This window comes from Glycine soja, chromosome 12, assembly GCF_004193775.1.
Source record: "Glycine soja cultivar W05 chromosome 12, ASM419377v2, whole genome shotgun sequence".
Taxonomy (NCBI): domain Eukaryota; kingdom Viridiplantae; phylum Streptophyta; class Magnoliopsida; order Fabales; family Fabaceae; genus Glycine; species Glycine soja.
The window spans coordinates 21,442,406-21,463,162 of record NC_041013.1 but is presented as its reverse complement, the minus strand read 5'-3'; the positions used below and the strand labels follow the sequence as shown (position 1 = coordinate 21,463,162).

Below are 20,757 nucleotides of genomic sequence, written 5' to 3'. Positions count from 1 at the left end.
TTAATTATAAACTTTAACTTGACTTGTTATGTAGATCAACATGATTGACATTTAAAAAAATAAATAAATGTAAGATTTTAATAAATTATAACAAATTTAATATAATCATAAGATTAATAATGAATAATTATTTATAATTTTTTAGATAGGTTATTCTGTTAGACCTAATTTTTTTTTTGAATGATTTAATATTTGACATGTTTAACTAAATAGACTCTATTAAAAGTCTTGACCTAACCTATTTTTTAAAAAAGACCTAACCTAACCTTGATGTAGGTTAAATTATAGGTTCTTATTAAGCCGTTTATCCTATATATTTTTATTTTTACTAGCATATATTAGATAATATATTAGTTATTATATCTCCAACAAGTCTAGTGTCATATTAAAAAAATTCATTAAAAATTTAATAAAAGATTCAAATAAAAAATACAATTATAATATTCTAATGGTTTAATTTTCACAGTTAAAACTTGGGAGATAAGAATTTTACAGTTATGATATCTAAAGATAAAAAAATGTAATTAAATTTATAATGAAGTACTATATAATTATATTAGGAAAAAAACAAAATAACACGAGTGAACATGGCAGTATATATCAATCACATGATTTGAGTTTTCAAAAAAAGTTAATCACAAATAGAAATAAATTTTAATATCAGGATTTGGGTCAAGATTGTTTTAAAAGTACTTGTAATAACAAAAAAAGAGGTAGACCTAGTTTTGTAATTTGACCCATTTCCAGCTCATTTCAGTTACCCAATACATCTGTCAGCTTTATTTACTCCCCAGTCACTCCAACACATCCACTCTATTTTTCCCTTTATAATATTCACAATTTCATTTCCATTTTTTATGCATTTTTTAATTCGTGGCTAAAATAATATCCGTTCCCCTATCAGATCCGAACAGTTTTCTGAACGTTTCAGTACTGACTTGACACCTCTCACCCCTCACCTGAAAGATTTGAATTTCTGGACACAACAGAACACCATCATCACCTACTACCACGACAAAAAACACAATTTCAATTTCAAATTTATCTTATTTTATTTCATTTTTTCAGAGGAATATAACATCACACAAATTTATATGAAACCATTTTCTTTCTTTTTTGAATTGAACAACCACTCAGCAGAAAAAAAGAAGAAAACAGTACAACAACGACATCGACAACAGCAATTTTCACAAATTGTTCCTGATTTTCGTTATCCCTTGTCCTTCCCTCTTTCTCTCTCTCTGTCTTAAAAGCTTTGTTTCTCTCACAAACACAACACAATACCTTAACCTCCTCTTTTTTCTTCTACTTCTTGTCACTGTTCAAACCTCGTAACTAACGTTTCAGTTATTGAAACCCATGTTTCACCTCTTCGATTTGTCAAGTGCCATTGATTGATTCATGCAACGAGGTTCAAATTGAAACAGATTTTCACCCACCCTTGAAGTTCTCATCGTTTTATATAACTTTTTTTTTTTTTTTTTATCTCTTGCAACAGTTTGTGGCGGGTTAACCAATAAGGCAGTGTTTGGGGCCTGAAATCTCAAAAGGGCGTCTTCAATTTCGCGGCTTTAGGCAATGCAGCGGCGAAACTCGAAGTGGGGGTGGTGAATTTTCAATTGGGTCGCCAATTTTGGGGCATAGTTGAAAAATTTCGGCGGTTTTCATTGGTGGGGTGTGACTTATTATGGTGTTATCGGCTTCGCCATGTTCCTTGGCGAGAAGCTCGCTAGAGGAGATGCTCGATTCCCTTCGCCGGAGGGACGAGGAGGAGGAGAAGAAGGACTCGCCACCGGCGTTGCCCGCGAGGCCGGCCTCGCGGGCACGGCTTCCTCCGGCACGGCGGTCGCTGCCGAACAACTTCAGGGTTGGCGGCAGCCAGCGCGTCATCGCGCCCGAAAATGGAGTCGGTACTAATGGGGAGAGTGACTTGAAGGAGAATGACTTGGGGCAGAAAAGGAGAAGAAATTGTTTTGAGAGAAAGAGGATGAACAAGGATGTGGAGTCTCCTTATGTGGCACTCTCTTCCAGTGATTCATCAGGGATGGTTTGGGAATTGGATGATGATGATAACATTTCTTATTTCATCAAAAAGGTAACTGGTAATTAAATTGGGAAGAATATTGATTGATTCTTGGTTTTTAAATTTTTGTGTGGTGTTGCATTAAAAGCTAAATGCATGTCCAGATACAGTTGTTTCTAGATAAGTAAATGTTAATTTTTTAAGAGCTGGAGAAGTTGATCAAAATGAGTGATTATTTCTCTAAATGATGTTTCATGAAAGGCTAAACATTATTTCTAGAAAAGTAATTGTTTAGTTTTTACCTTTTAAAAGACTTGAAGAATTTGATAAAAAAAGTGATTATTTCTCTAAAATAAGTTAAACCAATGGTTTTTATCTTAGAGAATTTTCCTTTATCTCTTTTGGTTTTTGATTAACTGCTGCTTGTTCCCCAATACCTTTGTTTTGTTTGGTTGTTTTAGACGGTTTTTTGATTGACATGCATTGAGTTTCCTTTTAAAATTTACCCTGGAAGATTTTTTTTTTGTGTGGTTATTTGTGTACGTAAAAGTTATGAAATGAGCGCTGCATTGTTAATGGTATGTGATGTGCTTTTCTGTTAAATTTGCTTTCGGTTTTTGGTTGTTTCCCCAGAAGCTTCGTGTTTGGTGTAGGCAACCAAGAGGGCAGTGGGAACTAGGAACAATACAGTCAACTTCAGGAGAGGAAGCATCCATTTCACTCTCAAATGGAAATGTAAGTTTTTACTCTGGCTTTGGAAGATAATGTGTAATCATGAGCTTGCAAGCTGACAGGCTGTTTGTTCCATTAACTTGCTCTCCAGGTTATTAAAGTGGTCAGATCAGAGATTCTACCAGCGAATCCTGGTGTTTTAGAGGGTGTGGATGATCTTATTAAACTTGGTTATTTGAACGAGCCATCGGTTCTTCACAATCTGAAGTTGAGATATTCTCAAGGAATGATTTATGTATGTATGCGTGCTCTCGCTTTTTCTTTTCAGTAATGCTATATCCTCTTACAATATCTTCCTATTAATCCTTCTAATATATAAAGGAAGTATTAATTATTAAATAAAAAGTAAATGCATTTAATGTCTTGAAAACAAAAAATTCATTCTCATCACTTTCCTTATATAGTAAGTCAGAGTTTAATAGGAAGGTGTTGCAAGTGGGTTCAGAATTATTCTTTTTTTTTACTTACGTAATCATCTATATGCTCTCATGTGCTTTCTGTGTGTGTAGAATAAAGCAGGGCCAATTTTAATTGCCCTCAATCCTTTCAAAGATCTTCAGACAAATGGAAATGATTATGTCTCAGCTTATAGGCAGAGAATTATTGATAGTCTTCATGTTTATGCTGTGGCAGATGTGGCTTATAACAAGATGATAAGAGGTGAATGAAATTCTCCCTTTCTCTCTCCTTTGCAATTTTTGTGTTGTACTTGAATGAGACATTTATAAAGGTTTCTTTTTCTTACTGTATCTTACAGATGAAGTAAATCAGTCCATTATCATAAGGTCAGCTACTTACTGCATTTATGGGCTCTGTTTTGTGCATGACACTTAATATATGTTCCTGAACCAATAGTGTTGGATTGTCATAGTAGTAATAAGATATAATCACTGGCGTGCTTGTTAATAATCATTGTTAGAAATTTGTTTGCAGTGGTGAGAGTGGATCTGGGAAGACAGAAACAGCTAAAATTGCATTGCAACACTTAGCTGCTCTTGGTGGTGGTGGCAGTTGTGCTATAGAAAATGAATTTCTTCAGATAAATCGTATACTAGAAGCTTTTGGGAATGCAAAAACATCTAGGAATAACAACTCTAGCAGATTTGTGAGTCTATGCTTCCCCCCCAGTATAATGAAACTTATTCTTGCTATTCTTTTATTATTGAAGGCTATGCAGCCCTTTTTGGATCGGGTTTAAAGGCTGAGCAGTTTCATTGATATACTTTTTAATTTGGTGCAGGGAAAGTTGATTGAAGTTCATTTCAGCTCCATGGGTAAAATATGTGGGGCTAAAATTAAAACCTGTAAGCTTGTTCAGACTATATATGTTACTGCAAATGTTCTTCTTTATGATCTCCATTTCTGTTGCAATTACTGAGTTGGCTTGTTTTCATGGCTGTGTTCGTTATATGCCGACCCATATGCTAACTGGAACAGTATTGTTGGAAAAGGTAATTTGTGATGCCTTATCTGAAGCTAAGAGTGAAATTCTTATGTTCGTTTTTTGTCACTTCTGAAATAGTCTTGTCTATTGTGAGCAGTCTAGAGTTGTTCAACTGGCCAATGGTGAGAGATCATATCACATATTTTATCAACTTTGTGCTGGATCTTCTTCTGATCTTAAAGGTATATTTTCTAAGCTATCAACTTGTTTGTATACATGTAGACTTTTATATCAGTCATTTTTTTTATGGCATATTTGTTTTCTATGTATGTGTTAGTGTTGAAATGAAATGACAACATGTTTCAAAAAAAAAAAAAAGAAATGAAATGACAACTATCATAGTGAAGAAGCCCACTCTTCTGAAAGAATCGAAGTATTTTTTATCCTAAAAGTTCTCCACTTATGTTATCTTTTTTTTTTTTTTTTGAGTTTTACTTACCCTTATGCTATCATAGTGACAGTTGGCATGCTTATATCATAAGAACAACCCCCATCATTGGATTTTATTCTGTTTAGATACAACTGGAATATTCTGTAAAAAAGTAACTATTGAAAATAAGTCAGAAATCCAAGTTTTTTTCACGGTTTTTGGAAACTGTTTCGGGACCATCTATTTAAAATGTAAATGCAGAGGTTGATCCTTGCAATGTTTTCAGTATATCTCTTCTGCCCTTTTTAAATTCTATAAACTAATTTTTTATAGAGATTTAGTTGTAATGCACATTAATTGGTGTCAATTTCTGCCTTTAAAGCTACATTATCTTTGCAGTGTGTTTTCTTGATCAAACATAATTGAATTTGCAAATATTTTGACTCATGTAAAATCATTCTCTTTTTCTCAGAGAGACTGAATCTTAGAGCAGTCAGTGAATATAAATATCTAGTTCAGAGTGACTGCACATCAATTGATGATGCCGATGATGCTAAAAACTTTCCTCAGCTGAAGGTATATCCCTTGACAGTTAGTTTACTTTACAGTAAACTCTTTAACTTTTTTTTTGACCTCCTAAGATCTCATGTCATTTCCCCCCTGTGGCGTCTGCAATTTCCTAGAAAGCCCTGGATACTGTTCAAATTTGTAAAGAGGATCAAGAGATGATCTTTAAGATGCTCGCTGCAATACTATGGCTGGGAAATATATCATTCCAAGTAGACAGTGAAAATCACATTGAGGTTGTTGATGATGAAGGTAAGATTCATAGAGTATATAGCAGTAGCATGCCTTTTGGGGACTACTTCCACCTTACGCTGTTTTGTGTATGCTAATTTAGTGTCATTGAGTTCTCAAAGCAAACTGAGATTCACCTGGCTTCTTTGCAATGCCATATAAAGTACAGAAATTATATATATATATATATATATATATATATATATATATATATATATATATATATATATATATATATATATATATATTATTGTGTCAGAGGGGAATTTCTTGCAGTTCAGTTTGACTGACTGAAATACTAACTCTTGATGGTATATATGAAATTTCACTTACAACTTGTGAGTAATTTAATTTATCTAATTCTTTTTGCAGCTGTAACCAGTACTGCCCAGCTGATGGGTTGCAGTTCCCAGGAATTAATGACAGCATTATGTAGCCATAAAATTCAATCTGACGAGGATACTATTGCCAAAAATCTGACATTGAGGCAGGTGTGTTTATTATTTTATTATTTGAACATTTCATTGTTCTATTCTCTGACTCAAAATGCTCTATTTTCAATATATATGTGTGGTTGGGGAAGGATATTAAGTGAGAGTGTGAGAAGTGAAAGGAGTTAATCTTGGCCATACAGCCATACATGGATGGTTGAGATTGTTTTATTTAAGTTAAATCTAATCTTAAAAACCATCCATTTTGGTTGTATGGTCATTGGTCAAGAATCAAGATTATCTCCTCTCATGTTCTCACTTGATGCACTTTCATGTATGTTTATCTTTCTCACATTCTTTGTGCAGGCAATCGAAAGAAGAGATGCAATTGCAAAATTCATCTATGCAAGCTTGTTTGACTGGCTTGTAGAACAAGTTAACAAGTCACTTGAAGTGGGTAAACAATATACTGGGAAATCCATAAGTATCCTAGATATTTATGGGTTTCAGACTTTCCAGGTGTGCAATTTGTATTGATGTATTTATTTATTCTTCAAAGAATGTTGTATACGTACTGATAGTTTCTTGTATCACTTTTCAGAAAAACAGCTTTGAACAGTTTTATATAAATTATGCCAATGAGAGGATTCAACAACATTTTAATCGGCATCTGTTTAAACTTGAGCAGGAGGTCAGTAACTATGTTATGTGTTAATATTGCTTGGTATTTTGATGCCAATTTCCTTTAATTTGAAAAAATAGTGTGATATAATTCCATCAATTTTGTTTCTGCACATTATGTCTTAAGAATATAATGAGTGTGAATTCCTTCAAATTTCTTTCTTTGCATTTAAACTTTTAATACTTCTATTTTCTTTGGAAAAGAACAGATTTGACTAAGACTTCCATACATTATTGTCAAATATTAATGCAAATAAGAATATATTTTGAACAGTGTAATTGGTATAATAGTTAAACATGTTGGCTCTGTAGTTGAATTTTTTTTTTTTTTATCAGCAAAGATAATAGGTGTATATTAATGAGTACCAGAGATACTAAAAGATACAATATATGGATCAGTGCTGGTTCAAAGTCAGACTTAAGATTGACCTGAACCAACTGAGCCAAGCTGAAAACATTACTAAAACTGTTACAAATATTTAGTATAATTTCGTATCCTCATCTTCTTAGCAGGCCTGGCCTGATGTTGGCAGACCATTGATTGTAGTGAGTATGAAAGTCCTTCTCCATATGTCGAAGCCACGTCCATAGCAAGAACACTGCATAATCGAACACTTTGTTGGGATTAAAAGCATCACGGGAGAATACTATATTATTTCTGTGCCTCCAAATTGTCCATGTCAATGCGAGCCACCACCAATTCCATCTGTTAGCTTTAAATTCCTCCGAACCTCCATGGATGTGTTGGAGGAAATGATGTCTTGGATGAATCGGAAAGGCACCCACCCGATTCGCCCAGGATAATGATTCCCACCAAACCGGAAGTATCTTACTACAATGAAAAAACAAATGACCTGTAGTCTCCTCCATAGCTATGCAAAACGGACACAAAAAATCATCTAACTCAATTTGCCTCTTTCGCAGATTTGTCTTGGTTGGTAACCTGTCTCTGAATAATCTCCATGCAAATGTAGCAATTTTTGTTGGAACCTTGAGCTTCCGCATTTCCTCAAAAGCTCCATCCTGTATCTCTTCTGCTATATCCTCTCTCAGCACATTATAGGCACTTCTAACTGAGTAATGCCCATTGGAATCGGCCATCCACACCCACTGATCTCTCTCTTGCTGCTGAATATTATGGCTCTCCACATCTTTTAGAAATGATATGGCCATGTCTAATTCATTATCAAACATTGGTCTCCTCCACTTGAACTCCCATTCCCACCCTGAGTCTTTGACAGTTCCCATGTGCTGTATAATTTGATTTTGTTGAGAAGAAATGGTATATAGCCTAGGATACTTGTCTAGTAAAGAGCCTGCTCCACCCAACCAATTGTCCTCCCAGAATTTGAACTTGTCCCCACAACCGACCTTCCATAATGTTGAATTGTTCAATATCTGCCCATGTTGCGGGTGTTGAGTCACCAACTTTAAGTCCCTCCATCATATTGATTCCCTACTGACTCTCGGTGCATCATCTAGATTCCTCCAACCCTCGTATTTTGATTCTAGTACCCTGGCCCACAGCTCCCCCTGATGCTGGAATAAACTCCATTTCCATTTCCACAACAATGATAAGTTGAAAGAATTAATATCTTTGACTCCCAAACCTCCGACTTCTTTTCGCATGCACACCGATTCCCATTTGACCCATGCTATTTTATTTTGCTCCTGCGCACCGCCCCATAGGAAATTCCTCTGTAACCTCACCAACTTGTTGACCAACTTTTTGGGAACCCTGAAAAAAGAAAGAAAATAAATGAGAATGAATGTTAGCACTGACTTTATGAGAGTCACTCTCCCCCAAAAGACAAGTGTTTTTGCTTCCATCTCGCTAATTTTCTCTCACACTTTCTAATAATAGGGTCCCATGTCTGACTTCTTCTTGGATTTACACCAATAGGAACGTCGAGGTATGTGAACGGAAAGGACATCAGACTACAATTGAGGTAATTGGCTGCCATGATTTTCCACTGATCTGGCACCCCAAAAGCACCAAAATGACTCTTAACAAAATTAATTTTGAGGCCCGATACAAGTTCAAAGGCCCTCAACATTGCTTTAATTGCTTTAACATTTTCCATTGTTACCTCCCCAAAGAAGATTGTGTCGTCTGCATAAGGATACTAACTTCCACCTTGTTAGAGCCAACTAAAAATCCCTTATATAGCCTTTGTGCCAGAGCTTGTGACATGAGGCCATTTAGTGCCTCTACAACAATGTTTAAAAGAAGAGGAGATAGTGGATCTCCTTGTCTTAGACCTTTTTGGGGAAAGAACTCAGATGAGGGACTACCATTCACCAAGACTGAAACAAATGCTGATTTTAGGCACCCCTCCATCCATTTGATCCATTTGCTGCAAAATCCCATCCTACTCATCATATAAATGAAGAACTCCCAAGATACTGAATTATACGCCTTCTCATAGTCAACCTTGAATACAATGCATGGCTTGTGACATCGTTTGGCTTCTTCAATCGTCTCATTTGCAATCAACACGCTATGTAACATATGTCTTCCTTCTATAAATGCTGATTGCCTTTTAGGGATAAATAAAGGCATGACCTTCTTCAATCTATTAGCCAAGATTTTAGCCACTATCTTGTATGTGCAACCTATTAGTGAGATAGGTTTGTATTCATTCAGTGTTTGTGGATCCAAAACCTTAGGAATTAAGGCGATGAAAGATGCATTGGATCCCTTCGGAAAGATTCCATTGGCATAAAATTCATCCAGAAACCGCAGAAAGTCAGATTTGATAAGCTGCCAAAATTGCTTGATGAACTTGAAATTAAGCCCATCTGGGCCTGGACTTTTATCACTCCCACAACTCCACACAGCCCTTTTGATCTCATCCTCCTGAAAATGCTCCACCAGCATGTCATTATGTTGGCTTCCAATGGTTTGAAATTGAATACCATCCAATGTGGGACTGTCAAAATGGGATTCTTGGAAGCGTTGCATAAAGAACCTCCTGACTTCCTCTTTAACTATTTTCGGATCATCATTCCAGGCCCCATCAATCATCACTCCTTGCAGGCCATTATTTCTGCAGTTTGCATTAATTTGGAGATGAAAATATCTGGAATTACAGTCACCTTCCTTAATCCACCTAGACCTGACCTTCTATCTTAGCAGTGACTCATGAGCCTGAGCTGCTTCCCATAGATCCTGTTGCATCTGTTTCTGGCTAACAACTGATTCCTCTTCCATCTTGTTTAAGTCTTCCTCAATCCTCTTATACTTCCTGAGAGCATCTCCAAACTGATCTCTGTTCCACACCTTGAGCCTGTCCTTGAGAGATTTAATTTTTTGCTTTAGCACATACCCTCCCCATCCTCTGTGCTAGTTAGATGACCAACTCTCACGTACAATTTTCTTAAAAGAGTTGCCAGATAACCAACAATCAAGAATTCTAAAAGGTTTTGGGCCCCAATCGAAATATTTGGACCTAAGCAGTAATGGGCAATGATCTGAGAAGTTCCGATCCAGTGTGTATTGAGATGTTCCCGGCCATTTTGTAAGCCACTCCGGAGATACCAGGAATCTATCCAATTTACTCCTTGCTGTTCCATTTGGCCTGATCCATGTGAACTTTCTTCCAACCCACGGCGCTTCCTCTACCTCCAATTCTGCAATCCAATCATTAAACTCCCTAGAATTGTTAACCTCCACCCCCCTGTTGCAAACACCAACTCTCTCTACAGGGGTCCTTATGCTATTAAAATCCCCCAATATGCACCATAACCCCTCAGGATTCTGATTTTTCAATTGCTTAATATTATCCCAAAGCACTCTTTTACTTTGAATGTCACACGGTGAATAAATGTTGATGATGTAAAGTGTTTGTGTCTCCTGCCTCCACTTCCCCACCAACATTATGAAGCCAACCCCATTGATCTTCCTTTCCAACTTAAATGATTTTGCACTCCAAACACACAAAATGCCACCTGAGGAGTTAACAGAAGGCTGTGCTTCCCACCTAACGTCAGAATTTTCCCATAGAGCTTGACACATAGATCTTTCAATGACTTCCTTTTTTGTTTCCTGGATGCATAACATGTCTACATGTTGTTTATTGACCAACCTTCTAACTGCCGGCCACTTGACCCCCTCCCTAACCCTCTAACATTATATGAAATAATGTTCATGGGGTCCTTTTCTTACTTCCCAATCGCGCAGCCTCTTTTGTGTCTCTGTCCTCCATGTCAATTATTAGTTGCTGCAAATTATTCCTCTGAAACTGCCCTTCTGTAACCCCTAATATTTTTGCTATGTCCTATAGTGTTTCTGCCTCCTGAATGTTAATGTTGACCAACTTTGCTTCATCAATTGCTGCTATCCGTGTTGAGAGCTGATGAGCCGTTTGTTCATGGTTCCTGTCCAGTTTGTGTACATTCCCCTGCATTTTGGGTGTTGTTGGTGTTATTTGTTGGCCCATGTCATCTTCTAGAACTGAAACAGATTGCTTGCTGCACCCATGTTTTCTGTAATACACCTTGGAAGAGGTATTTGGGCCCTTCGGACTTGTGGATGAGCTATTGATATTTTTGTCTATTAGCTTGGTGGGGGTGTGAATAGCAGAAATGAGCCCATTTGTATTTTCTGCCTCTTGGTCACGTGGCTTGTCTGTGTTTAAAACATCCTTCTCCACCGCCCCAACGGTCCTTTCTGCTCCCATCTTTCCTTTCTCATGCAAATTCTCTCCCCTTCCATCCGAGGTACATATCCCCATTGCCTGCTTCCCCCTTCTTTCGTGCATTGTCCACTGTTTGGTATCTGTGGTGCCGTGGCCCATCCTTGCAGTTTGTTGTTTGGTAGCACTGTTGCTGTCAGTGCTGACTTTTGCTTGACCTGACACGCCAGCCCATTGGTCACCGTTGTTGTCCGTTGGGTTTTACTGGTCGTCATGTTCGCCAACTACCGACAACTGGTGTTGGCCTCCCTTTCCCGGCGCACGCTGATTGGCCTCCATTTCCGCCATCGCTGTCGTTTCCGTCTCGAGAACCTTGAGTTCGATGTGCCTCCCACCATCTTTCTGCCTCTGCGCTGCCATTACCCTTCTTGGCGTGACAGTACCATTGTGGGTCTGTGTTTGTCCGCCATCTGCCTTTTTCGGCGCACGATGTTTACTTCGCCTTTCCGATGAAGTTGCGTCACCAGTCGTCGCGTCGTTCTCCTCCAAGGTGCACGGGTCATGTCGACCTTCCTGTGACGATGGTGCCACTGTCCAGCTGGATGAGCCCTCCTTCTCCTTCGTTGTTTGCCCCAATATCCACCACAGCGAGCCACCTTCACTTTCCTTTGATAGAATCTCATCCGAAGAACTATACTCCGTGTCGCGCCGACACAGGCAAGTGTTTGAAGGAGTTCCGCATTCCTCTATGATATGCACCTGAAATATCTCCTCCTGTATGTGCACCCACACAGTGTGCTGTATAAGTGGCCTCCACGGTGTTTTAATTAAGATCCTTGCCATATCCATCTTCCGAGGTCCCTCTATGTTGTCATCGACTTCAACCACATCTCCGATACCTGCCACAATCTTCTTCATTTGCTGTATGTTCCATGCCATCAGGGGTATTCCCCAGCAGTGTATCCATGTTAGCCTATGCCCAGGACGCATCCGCGGATTCCATTTTTCCACAGTGTGAAACAAGGACCCTCCTTCATTTTCTTCAGTCTCCATTTGTCTTGCTTGGTCGTCTGTGAGGCCTAGGAGCAATATCATATCGTCTCCGATGTACCGCGGTGATACATTAGCTCCTCAATCCCATAGAATGTCATCCTCTACTTTATCAAACAATGACAAGTTTTTTAACCGCCCTACCCATGCTTCTGTGAGCCATTTATGCTCTGTCAAGGAGATGTCTAGGTGCACCTTTGACTGCGACCAATGGCCAGATAACTCCCTTTTGTCTGCTGGTCTCCGTTGGTCTGCTCCTGTATTTTTCCTCTTGACTGCCTCTGCATATGATCCACTCTTCTTCCCCAGGTACCCTCTTTGCTGCACTCTCAGGTTCGTATCTCTGCTCTCCTCCTCATTTGACTTAGTGTACGGGCATCCCCAAGTTACTGGTTGTGGCTTTCCTTGGACAGCTCTTCCAAATTTTGGGATGTTGACAAACATCTTCAGCCCTCCAAAGACGATGTTGTCTAACTTCTTCTCTAACTGCTGCAAATCCTCCACTCCTTTGAACCTTACAAAGCCATATCTCCTTCCATTTTTGTTTCTTTTCTTGGCTATGAACACCTCCCTTACATCTCCCGCTTTTTTGAAATGTTGCCATAATGCCTCCTCAGTTGTGTCTTCAGGGAACCGTGTGAAATAGAAGGATGCAACATCCTTATGGTCTCTCCAATTTACTCGAGTGTAGTCTTGTTTATGTCCTCTGCTGTTGCCGGCAAACTGCAGACATTGACCCTCTCTAGCTCTCTCTCTTCTCCCTCCTAGTTCTAACTCTCTCCCACCCACTATTTCTCTCTCTATCTTTTCTCTCTCCTCTCATTCTCTCATTCCAGTTAATGTAAATACATTCATGGTTCTTAAATAGCAGTATGCTTTGTGAAAATTATAGTTTAATCAAAGGGCACATTTCAAACAGTTAAAGTTGTGTGGTACTGTTGTATAATCAGAGTTGAAAAAGAGGTACTCTTTTTGTTCATGCATAAGATTATCATTACATGCTAAGTGTGAGTTCTTCACTAGGCTTGATATGCATTACAACAATTTTGCAATTTTAATTTTATCAGGATTATGAATTGGATGGCGTTGATTGGACTAAGGTAGATTTTGAGGATAATGAAGTGTGCTTGGATCTATTTGAGAAGGTACTTTTTTTTTTAAAGGCCAGAAGGTACTTATTTGATTTGGTTTTCTATATGTTTTAGAGTTATTCCACTTTCTCGGGAAATTGGGCTGTTGTTATGGTTGTAGTTTTATTTGTTTCTACTTCTGGACTCTATGTTCAGGTCCCAATGTGGTTGTGGCTGTGCTCACAGCATTCTCTATTATTAGCGTAGTCATTATGTTATCTGTGTTGCAAAATGTGCAGAAACCTCACGGTCTACTCTCTTTATTGGATGAGGAGTCAAATTTAGCCAAGGCTTCTGATTTAACATTTGCCAACAAACTTAAGCACCACCTGAATGCTAATCCTTGCTTCAAAGGAGAAAAAGGCAGAGCTTTCCGTGTTCGTCACTATGCAGGGGAGGTTAGTTTTGTCTCACCATTTAGGGAGCTTTGGGAAGTTAGTTCTGACAAAATCTACTTTTTAATTTTATATCTGAATTAGTAGTTCAATTTACTTGTTTAAATTTTGCATTGTTTTCCACAAGATTGCATGCAAAAGACTAGAATATAATGTATGGACAGTAGAAATCACAGTTTTAAGCTCTTGTATTATCTGGAGTGTAATCTTATCCAGCATGTGATTTGCAAAAGGTTCCAGACCTCAGTCTCTGAATATGATCATTTAGTTGTTTCTAAACATGGTGTTTTGCTTTCTTCCTAATTCCTACTTTATGTAAGAGTTTGATTTCTTTTTTTACCTGCAATATAATAGCATGTCTAAATATTTGGTCCATTACTTCACTTACTAGAAACAGTTTGATACAAATGCATTCAGATGCTAAGCATGCAATTATACATCTGACAAATGTTTTAAATCTGGAGCTTGTATTGTTAAGTATCTATGAGTAAATCCTTTCTAATTTTCTGTCTGATCCACCTTTGTGTGGACTGAGTATGTGTCATGGAAACCAATTTCGTTTGATGCACATTACTAATATCTGGATCTCTATTAGGTTCTGTATGATACAAATGGCTTTCTAGAAAAGAACAGAGACATGTTGTCTTCTGATTCCATTCAATTCCTGTCATCATGTAATTGTGAACTGCTGCAGTTGTTCTCCAAAATGTTTAACCAGTCTCAAATGCAGAGTGTTGCAACAAAGTTCAAGGTAATTTTTTAGCATTTCTTGTGATTCTTGAGCTTCATTAAGATTTCAAAAGAAATGATTATGGCTTGTTACAGGAGATTTGAACATGATGATGGAAATGAACTCTATTTTGAAAATTACATTATTGTATAAACACAGTATGGAAAGTATACAAAGAAATAATTGATATGCGTATACTGAGGGAAATGAATCTAACTAGTTTCATACTTTTAGGTTCAATTGTTCATGTTGATGCATCAGTTGGAGAGTACCACACCTCACTTTATTCGCTGTATAAAGCCAAATACTAAGCAGCTTCCTGGCATTTTTGATGAAGTCCTTGTCCTACAACAGCTCAGATGTTGTGAAGTTCTAGAAGTTGTTAGAGTTTCAAGGGCTGGATATCCTACTCGAATGGCCCATCAAGAGTTTTCCAGAAGGTAGTTGAGAAACTTCCCATGGTTTTTAGATTATCTTGAATGATGGGCTGATTTCTGTTCCTTAATGTATCTAGGTATGGGTTTCTGCTTTCTGAGGCCAATGTATTGCAGGATCCATTGAGCATCTCGGTTGCTGTTTTGCAAAAATTTAATATCCCTTCTGAAATGTACCATGTTGGCTACACCAAATTGTATCTTCGAGCAGGGCAGGTATATGTCTAAACTCCAAGTTTTCTTTGCTGGGCTAGAAGTGATGCTTTCTACTTTTTGTTTTCCTCCACTGCTTCATGTTAGTTAAATTTGTATTGTAACTACCTGTCCTTACATTGGCATTGGAAACATATTTCATGTTCAATTGCACTTTGAAGAGCTGTATGCCACTCAGTTTATCAACCATTTGTTTTACTAAATTAGTATTTTTTGGTACATAAAATAGTGTCTTGTTTTTGAACCATGAATCTTTTGCGTAGCAGAATTTTAAATTATATGATGTTTTGGGTGAGTTTAGGTTCATTCATTTGTGGTTTCTGACTTGGTTATTCTTGGGCACTGGTTGCTTTTGTAGATTGATTCACTGGAGAATAAGAGAAAGCAGGTTTTACAGGGAATACTTGGGATTCAAAAATGCTTCCGTGGTCATCGAGCTCGTGTTTATTTCTGTGAACTTAAGAATGGAGTGACAACATTGCAATCATGTACTGCCAGTATCTATATTATTTTCATTTGGAGCTAAAGTATCTATTATTATATGCATTTTCTTCATTTTAATGAAGATTTGTGAAGTAAATGTTTTTCATAAAAATATAATGATAAAAGAAACCTCAGAGCAGTTTGGCTTGTACTTTCAAAATATAACTCAAATCATAAGATTGTCACAGCCTCACAGGTGATTATTCATAACCTTAGTTCTAGTTTGTTTTTAAATTGTTGATATTGTTGCATTGCAGTTATTCGTGGAGAAAATACAAGAAGGAAATATGGTGTTACAGTGAAGTCTTCAGTAACAATTTATTCTAGAATACTGGAGGAGATCCATGCAATCATACTATTACAATCTGGTTAGAATGATTCTGATTTCTGTCAGATTTACCATCATTATTGCGGATGAAGTTGATTTGCTTATTATCTGTTTCCTTTTGTTGTAGTAATTCGTGGTTGGCTGGTTAGAAGGGGGGATGCTAGTCACATAAATAGGTCAAAGAGATATCCTGAAAATGCTAAACCTAGGTGGAAGTCCTTTATGAAGATAATACCGGAAGTAAAGGTACTTTTACTGTGCACTTAACATTAGTCTTGTTTTCTCTGTGTCTTAATCTAGATATCTCCATCTATTTGGTTATTTTTCAGTTGTTGTATTACGTGAAAATGTAATTTTTCCTGTTCTTATTTATTCTATCAGACTAAAACTTGTGATAATTTAGAGTTCCAAATCTAAGTTCATGTAATTTTCTGTTAAGTTTGAAATCAAGTATTTTCACACTCCACCGAATTTTCCATACTGCTCGATGTGGGACTTAGGCACCCCATAATACCCAAGTCCCTATCATTTCATTTTAACCCACTGACCACTACTATTTCTTAGACAAGCCTATGGGTGGGGGAAATTGAGACTGCCAACGCTTTTTGAATGTCTAAGAACAAGTTATCTGTTTAAGATTCCGGTGATTGGTAAGCATAGCTTAAGATTAGCAAGAATGCATATTAGCAATGTTTGGTTAGAACATAAATTCTTAGATATTATGGGAGAGATGGGAGTCACTTTTCAAAGAACCAATTTGAAATTATGCCTGAGAGGTCAACCATGGAGTTGATATACCTTTTGAGGGATTGGGTGCAAAGACATTGGAGGAAATTAAAATATCTAAAAATGTTTTCCATTGACTTAGAAAAGACCTATGATAGGGAGTCTTGTGGAAGGCATTGGAGAATAGGGGAGTTTGTGTTGCTTACATTCGGGCGATATGTTGTCAAGGATATGTATGATGAGGTTAAAACCAACATGCACACACATGGTAAACTAGAGTTATGGGGGAAGCTTAGGAATCACTTGGTTTCCATTTAAGTAGAAGTAAAACAGAGTATACGGAATGCATGTTCAACGTCATGCACACTAGCATTGGCTGTGAGGTGAAAGTTGGAGATAATATATGTCACAAGTCACAGTTTAGTTATCTTGGATTTATCATACAAAATGACTGAGATAAAGAGATGCAATTCATAGGATTCTGAGTAGGGTGGATCAATTTAGTTTATATATATACTTTGGCACACAAATATGCTCTAAAAATATAAGTTACTTTGAGCAAACTAGAGAAAGTAATGATTCAATTGGCTATAATATATTTTCCCCTTAAGAAAGATTAAAAAACAAAGTTTGTTGTTTCCAGCTTTCACTAGTAAACAGCCAGATATAAAAAAAAAATTGTCTTTGTTGTTGGCAATTGCTCTAACTTTCATTTAAACCTTTTAGCTAAATGCTACCAAAAACTATTTTCATGGTGTGTTTCAAAACATAAACTCCACCTTCATTCTTGATTTAGCCGGACTTGTCCAAAGAGCCGGTTCAGAATCTGCTTTCAGCTTTAGCAGATCTCCAAAGGCGAGTTGACAAGGCTGATGCAATTGTGAAGCAAAAGGAAGACGAAAATACCGAATTGAGGGAACAGCTAAAACAATCTGAGAGGAAGAGGATCGAATATGAGACAAAAATGAAATCAATGGAGGAGGCTTGGCAAAAGCAGATGGCATCTTTGCAAGTAAGTTTTCAGTTCAGATTTCAGACAAGTATTCAATTTTTGACATATAAATGTTATTGTAATGGATGTAGTTGATTGGTCTGATCAAAACTTTTGACTAGTTTATTACTTTATTCACCTGTAGTCTACATGAACAAGTCCATCCTATTTTGATAATAACCTTGGGAAAATCACAACCCAAAAAATAGTCATTGTAGTTGAAGAGCCCTAAGCCTTTCAAACCCCATGCCAGACTCCCATACTTCTGATATGGGACTCAAGTTACATACCAATTGGATCCTAACAATCCCTCAATTGAATAACCAAATAATTTTTTTATCAGAAAAAAATAAACTGAACTTCAATCACTTGTATCAGTTTTCTTAAAGAAGAATTTTGATATCAAGTAAGGTTTAGCTTTGAATTTGTCATTGCTAATAAGAAAACATTGTTCTTGATAAGTTAACGAGTCTGTTGATTTTCTAATCTGCCACAAGTTTTTTGTCCTTTTCAAAGTCATATGCACAAGGGTTTCATATCCAACTTAAAATTCTATAGAAGACTCTGATTGCCATTTCAATGCAGATGAGTCTTGTTGCTGCTAGAAAGAGCCTTGCTCCCGAGAATGCTTCAGTTCAGCCTGTAAGACGTGATTTTGTGCTACCTCGTGGTTATGATTCTGAAGATGCTACATCCATGGGATCTCGAACACCTGGTGGGAGCACACCAATGCTTTCTGGTAGTCTATCTGCCTCTGATGCAGGGAGACAGGTCAATGGTACATTGACCACAGTTGGCAATCTGATGAAGGAATTCGAGCAGGAAAGACAGAACTTTGATGATGAAGTGAAAGCTTTGAACGATGTTAAACCGGAGCAGTCTGCCAATACAAATTCCTTTGAAGAGCTTCGGAAACTGAAACAGAGATTTGAGGGATGGAAGAATCAATACAAGGTTAGATTACGAGAGACTAAAACAAGGCTTTATAAATCAGAAACGGAAAAAAGTCGGCGAACATGGTGGGGGAAGTTAAGCTCAAAAGCATAATGATATTCAGTTTTCAAACTCATTTGCTGAGAATAGAAATGCTGGAGAATCCGCAAAATTGGCAAAATGATTGTTGTCATGAACTTTGTCCTTTTTGAGCTGTTGCTTCTATATCTTGCTGGAACACTTAAACAAAGTGTTACCAATTTACTCATTGGTGAAGGGAAAGAAGTTGTATATCTACCAATTTTGTTACATGGTGGAAGTGTCATAGGTTGTGCATAGTGGTAGACTTGTAAGATCGCATAGTTGTATTGATTAGTCTATAGTTTGCTTTTGTATATTTTTTTCACTTTCTTTTTTGGGGTGAAAACCAGTAATGACTCATGTATATTCTATTGTTGCTGATGTGATCTAAAACTCAGCCTGAAGATATTAATAGTAAGTTTTAGTATCTTCAATATCAAGGGAATTTTTTTTTCTTGCTTTTTTGTGGTGTTTATGACAACAGTTTTCTCTCGGTGTATTGGTTAAACAGATAAATGTTCAGTTAATAGAGATCTATAGTTTTTTGCATGTGTATGTTGGTCTTGGAACATATCTAATATGTGACACTTCATTTACAGCTAAAGATCATTTTCTTTTCACATGAATTTTCGTTCATGGTATTTAAACATGAAATTAGACTTCATAAGACTTAGGAGACAAAAGAATAAACTGTCCCATAAAATGTGTGTTGGAGTCCAAGTGTAAGGTGAAATCTCGCATTGGGTGAAAATGGAAAAGTTGAAGATCATTTAAGTGAGAAGATCTATAAACGTGAACCTTAAAGTTTTGGGTTAAAGCGTGATATCAAGTTTACGTGTGTGGTTGTTTATGGTCCATTGATTGTTCTCGAGGGGAAGACTACCATATGGAAGAATCTCCTTGATTTACCTCCTTAGTTGTACAACAAGGTGATGACAAGTTGAAGGTTATAATAGTTTAGGATGATTCACACATTGTAGAACAAAAGGATTTGTTACCTTTTGTTGAAACTCTATTCAACATTGCTCATTTGTTGCACATCTCCAATATGCCATATAGATTATGATATTGAAACCTTATTTGCTTGGAAGCTAAATTAGGAAGGATTGAACACCCTTTTCACTTGGCTTTACAACACAACCAATAGAGAAATAACTTTGTAGATTAAACACAGATCTCGTTTGAGCCAAGGAAGTGAATGCTCAACTCTTGCATTAAACAAGTCAAGCAAAAGAACTTGACCTTTCAAGTTGCTTCCTCATGGCTTCCCCACATTCCACCGAAGATGTGACTGTTAATAGAGAGACCATGCTTCATATTGCAGTGAAATACCAACAATATGTAGCTATTCAAGTCTTGTTTTCGTCCTCGAGTGAACTCATGTAACAATTGCTATGTAATTAGAAAAACCAATATTGAGCTGGAAGGATGAGGAGCACAACAACATTTTGCATATTTTAGCACTCATGAATGACTTATAGGCACCTTACCCTTCAATCAATATTTGAAACACACTCTTAATAGTATTGCCTTGAATGATTTTACTTAATGATAGTAATAACTTGTAAGACTTAACTATTTATTTGTAATATATAAAGGATGGAAATATAATGAGAAACTTGAAATTGACCCGTGTGTTGCCCGGTTTATAAATAAATATATCTAATATTAGAAATATATTTTTTAAAAAAATATTACGTTAAGTTATAGAATTAAATAATTGTGAAATAAAAAATCATAAGGTTTGTATTTAGAAAACATATATTTATAAAAAAATTAGGAGAAAGAAATGTTGGACAAATGTGGCCTCAGTTATCTTAAGAAGGGGTGAATTAATTTCCCACTAATAAACTTTTAACCCCCTTCTAAATGAGATAGGCTCAGAATGCAGAAGAAACAACAATCAATTTAATAATGTTCTTTAAACATGTAAGACAAAATTGATTGCAACAAAATAAATGAGATAAGGGAAGAAAGAATGCAAACACAGTTTTATACTGGTTCGGCAAAGTCCGTTGCCTATGTCCAGTCCTCAAGCAACCTACTTGAGATTTTCCTTTCTCTTTATAAAACCCTTTTACAAAGTCTGAACCACACAGGGACAATCCATCCCTTAAGTTCAGGAATTCTTACAACTTAAGAGACCC

At 36.9% G+C, this 20,757-nt stretch overlaps 1 protein-coding gene across 1 annotated transcript; it reads left to right on the top strand.

Annotated features, from left to right (window-relative positions):
- Nucleotides 1-920: 920 nt before the first annotated feature.
- LOC114378640 (myosin-2-like) lies at nucleotides 921-19,072 on the top strand. Its single transcript, XM_028337285.1, has 25 exons — nucleotides 921-1,411; nucleotides 1,499-2,095; nucleotides 2,657-2,758; nucleotides 2,847-2,990; nucleotides 3,265-3,415; nucleotides 3,513-3,540; nucleotides 3,689-3,860; nucleotides 3,996-4,059; nucleotides 4,193-4,206; nucleotides 4,297-4,381; nucleotides 5,042-5,145; nucleotides 5,253-5,388; nucleotides 5,740-5,858; nucleotides 6,165-6,317; nucleotides 6,400-6,489; nucleotides 13,234-13,311; nucleotides 13,536-13,694; nucleotides 14,287-14,442; nucleotides 14,656-14,861; nucleotides 14,936-15,071; nucleotides 15,427-15,556; nucleotides 15,809-15,919; nucleotides 16,007-16,125; nucleotides 17,402-17,617; nucleotides 18,182-19,072. Exons 2-25 carry the CDS (start codon nucleotides 1,688-1,690, stop codon nucleotides 18,641-18,643), a joined length of 3,543 nt encoding a protein of 1,180 aa, XP_028193086.1. The 5' UTR covers nucleotides 921-1,411; nucleotides 1,499-1,687; the 3' UTR covers nucleotides 18,644-19,072.
- Nucleotides 19,073-20,757: the final 1,685 nt, after the last annotated feature.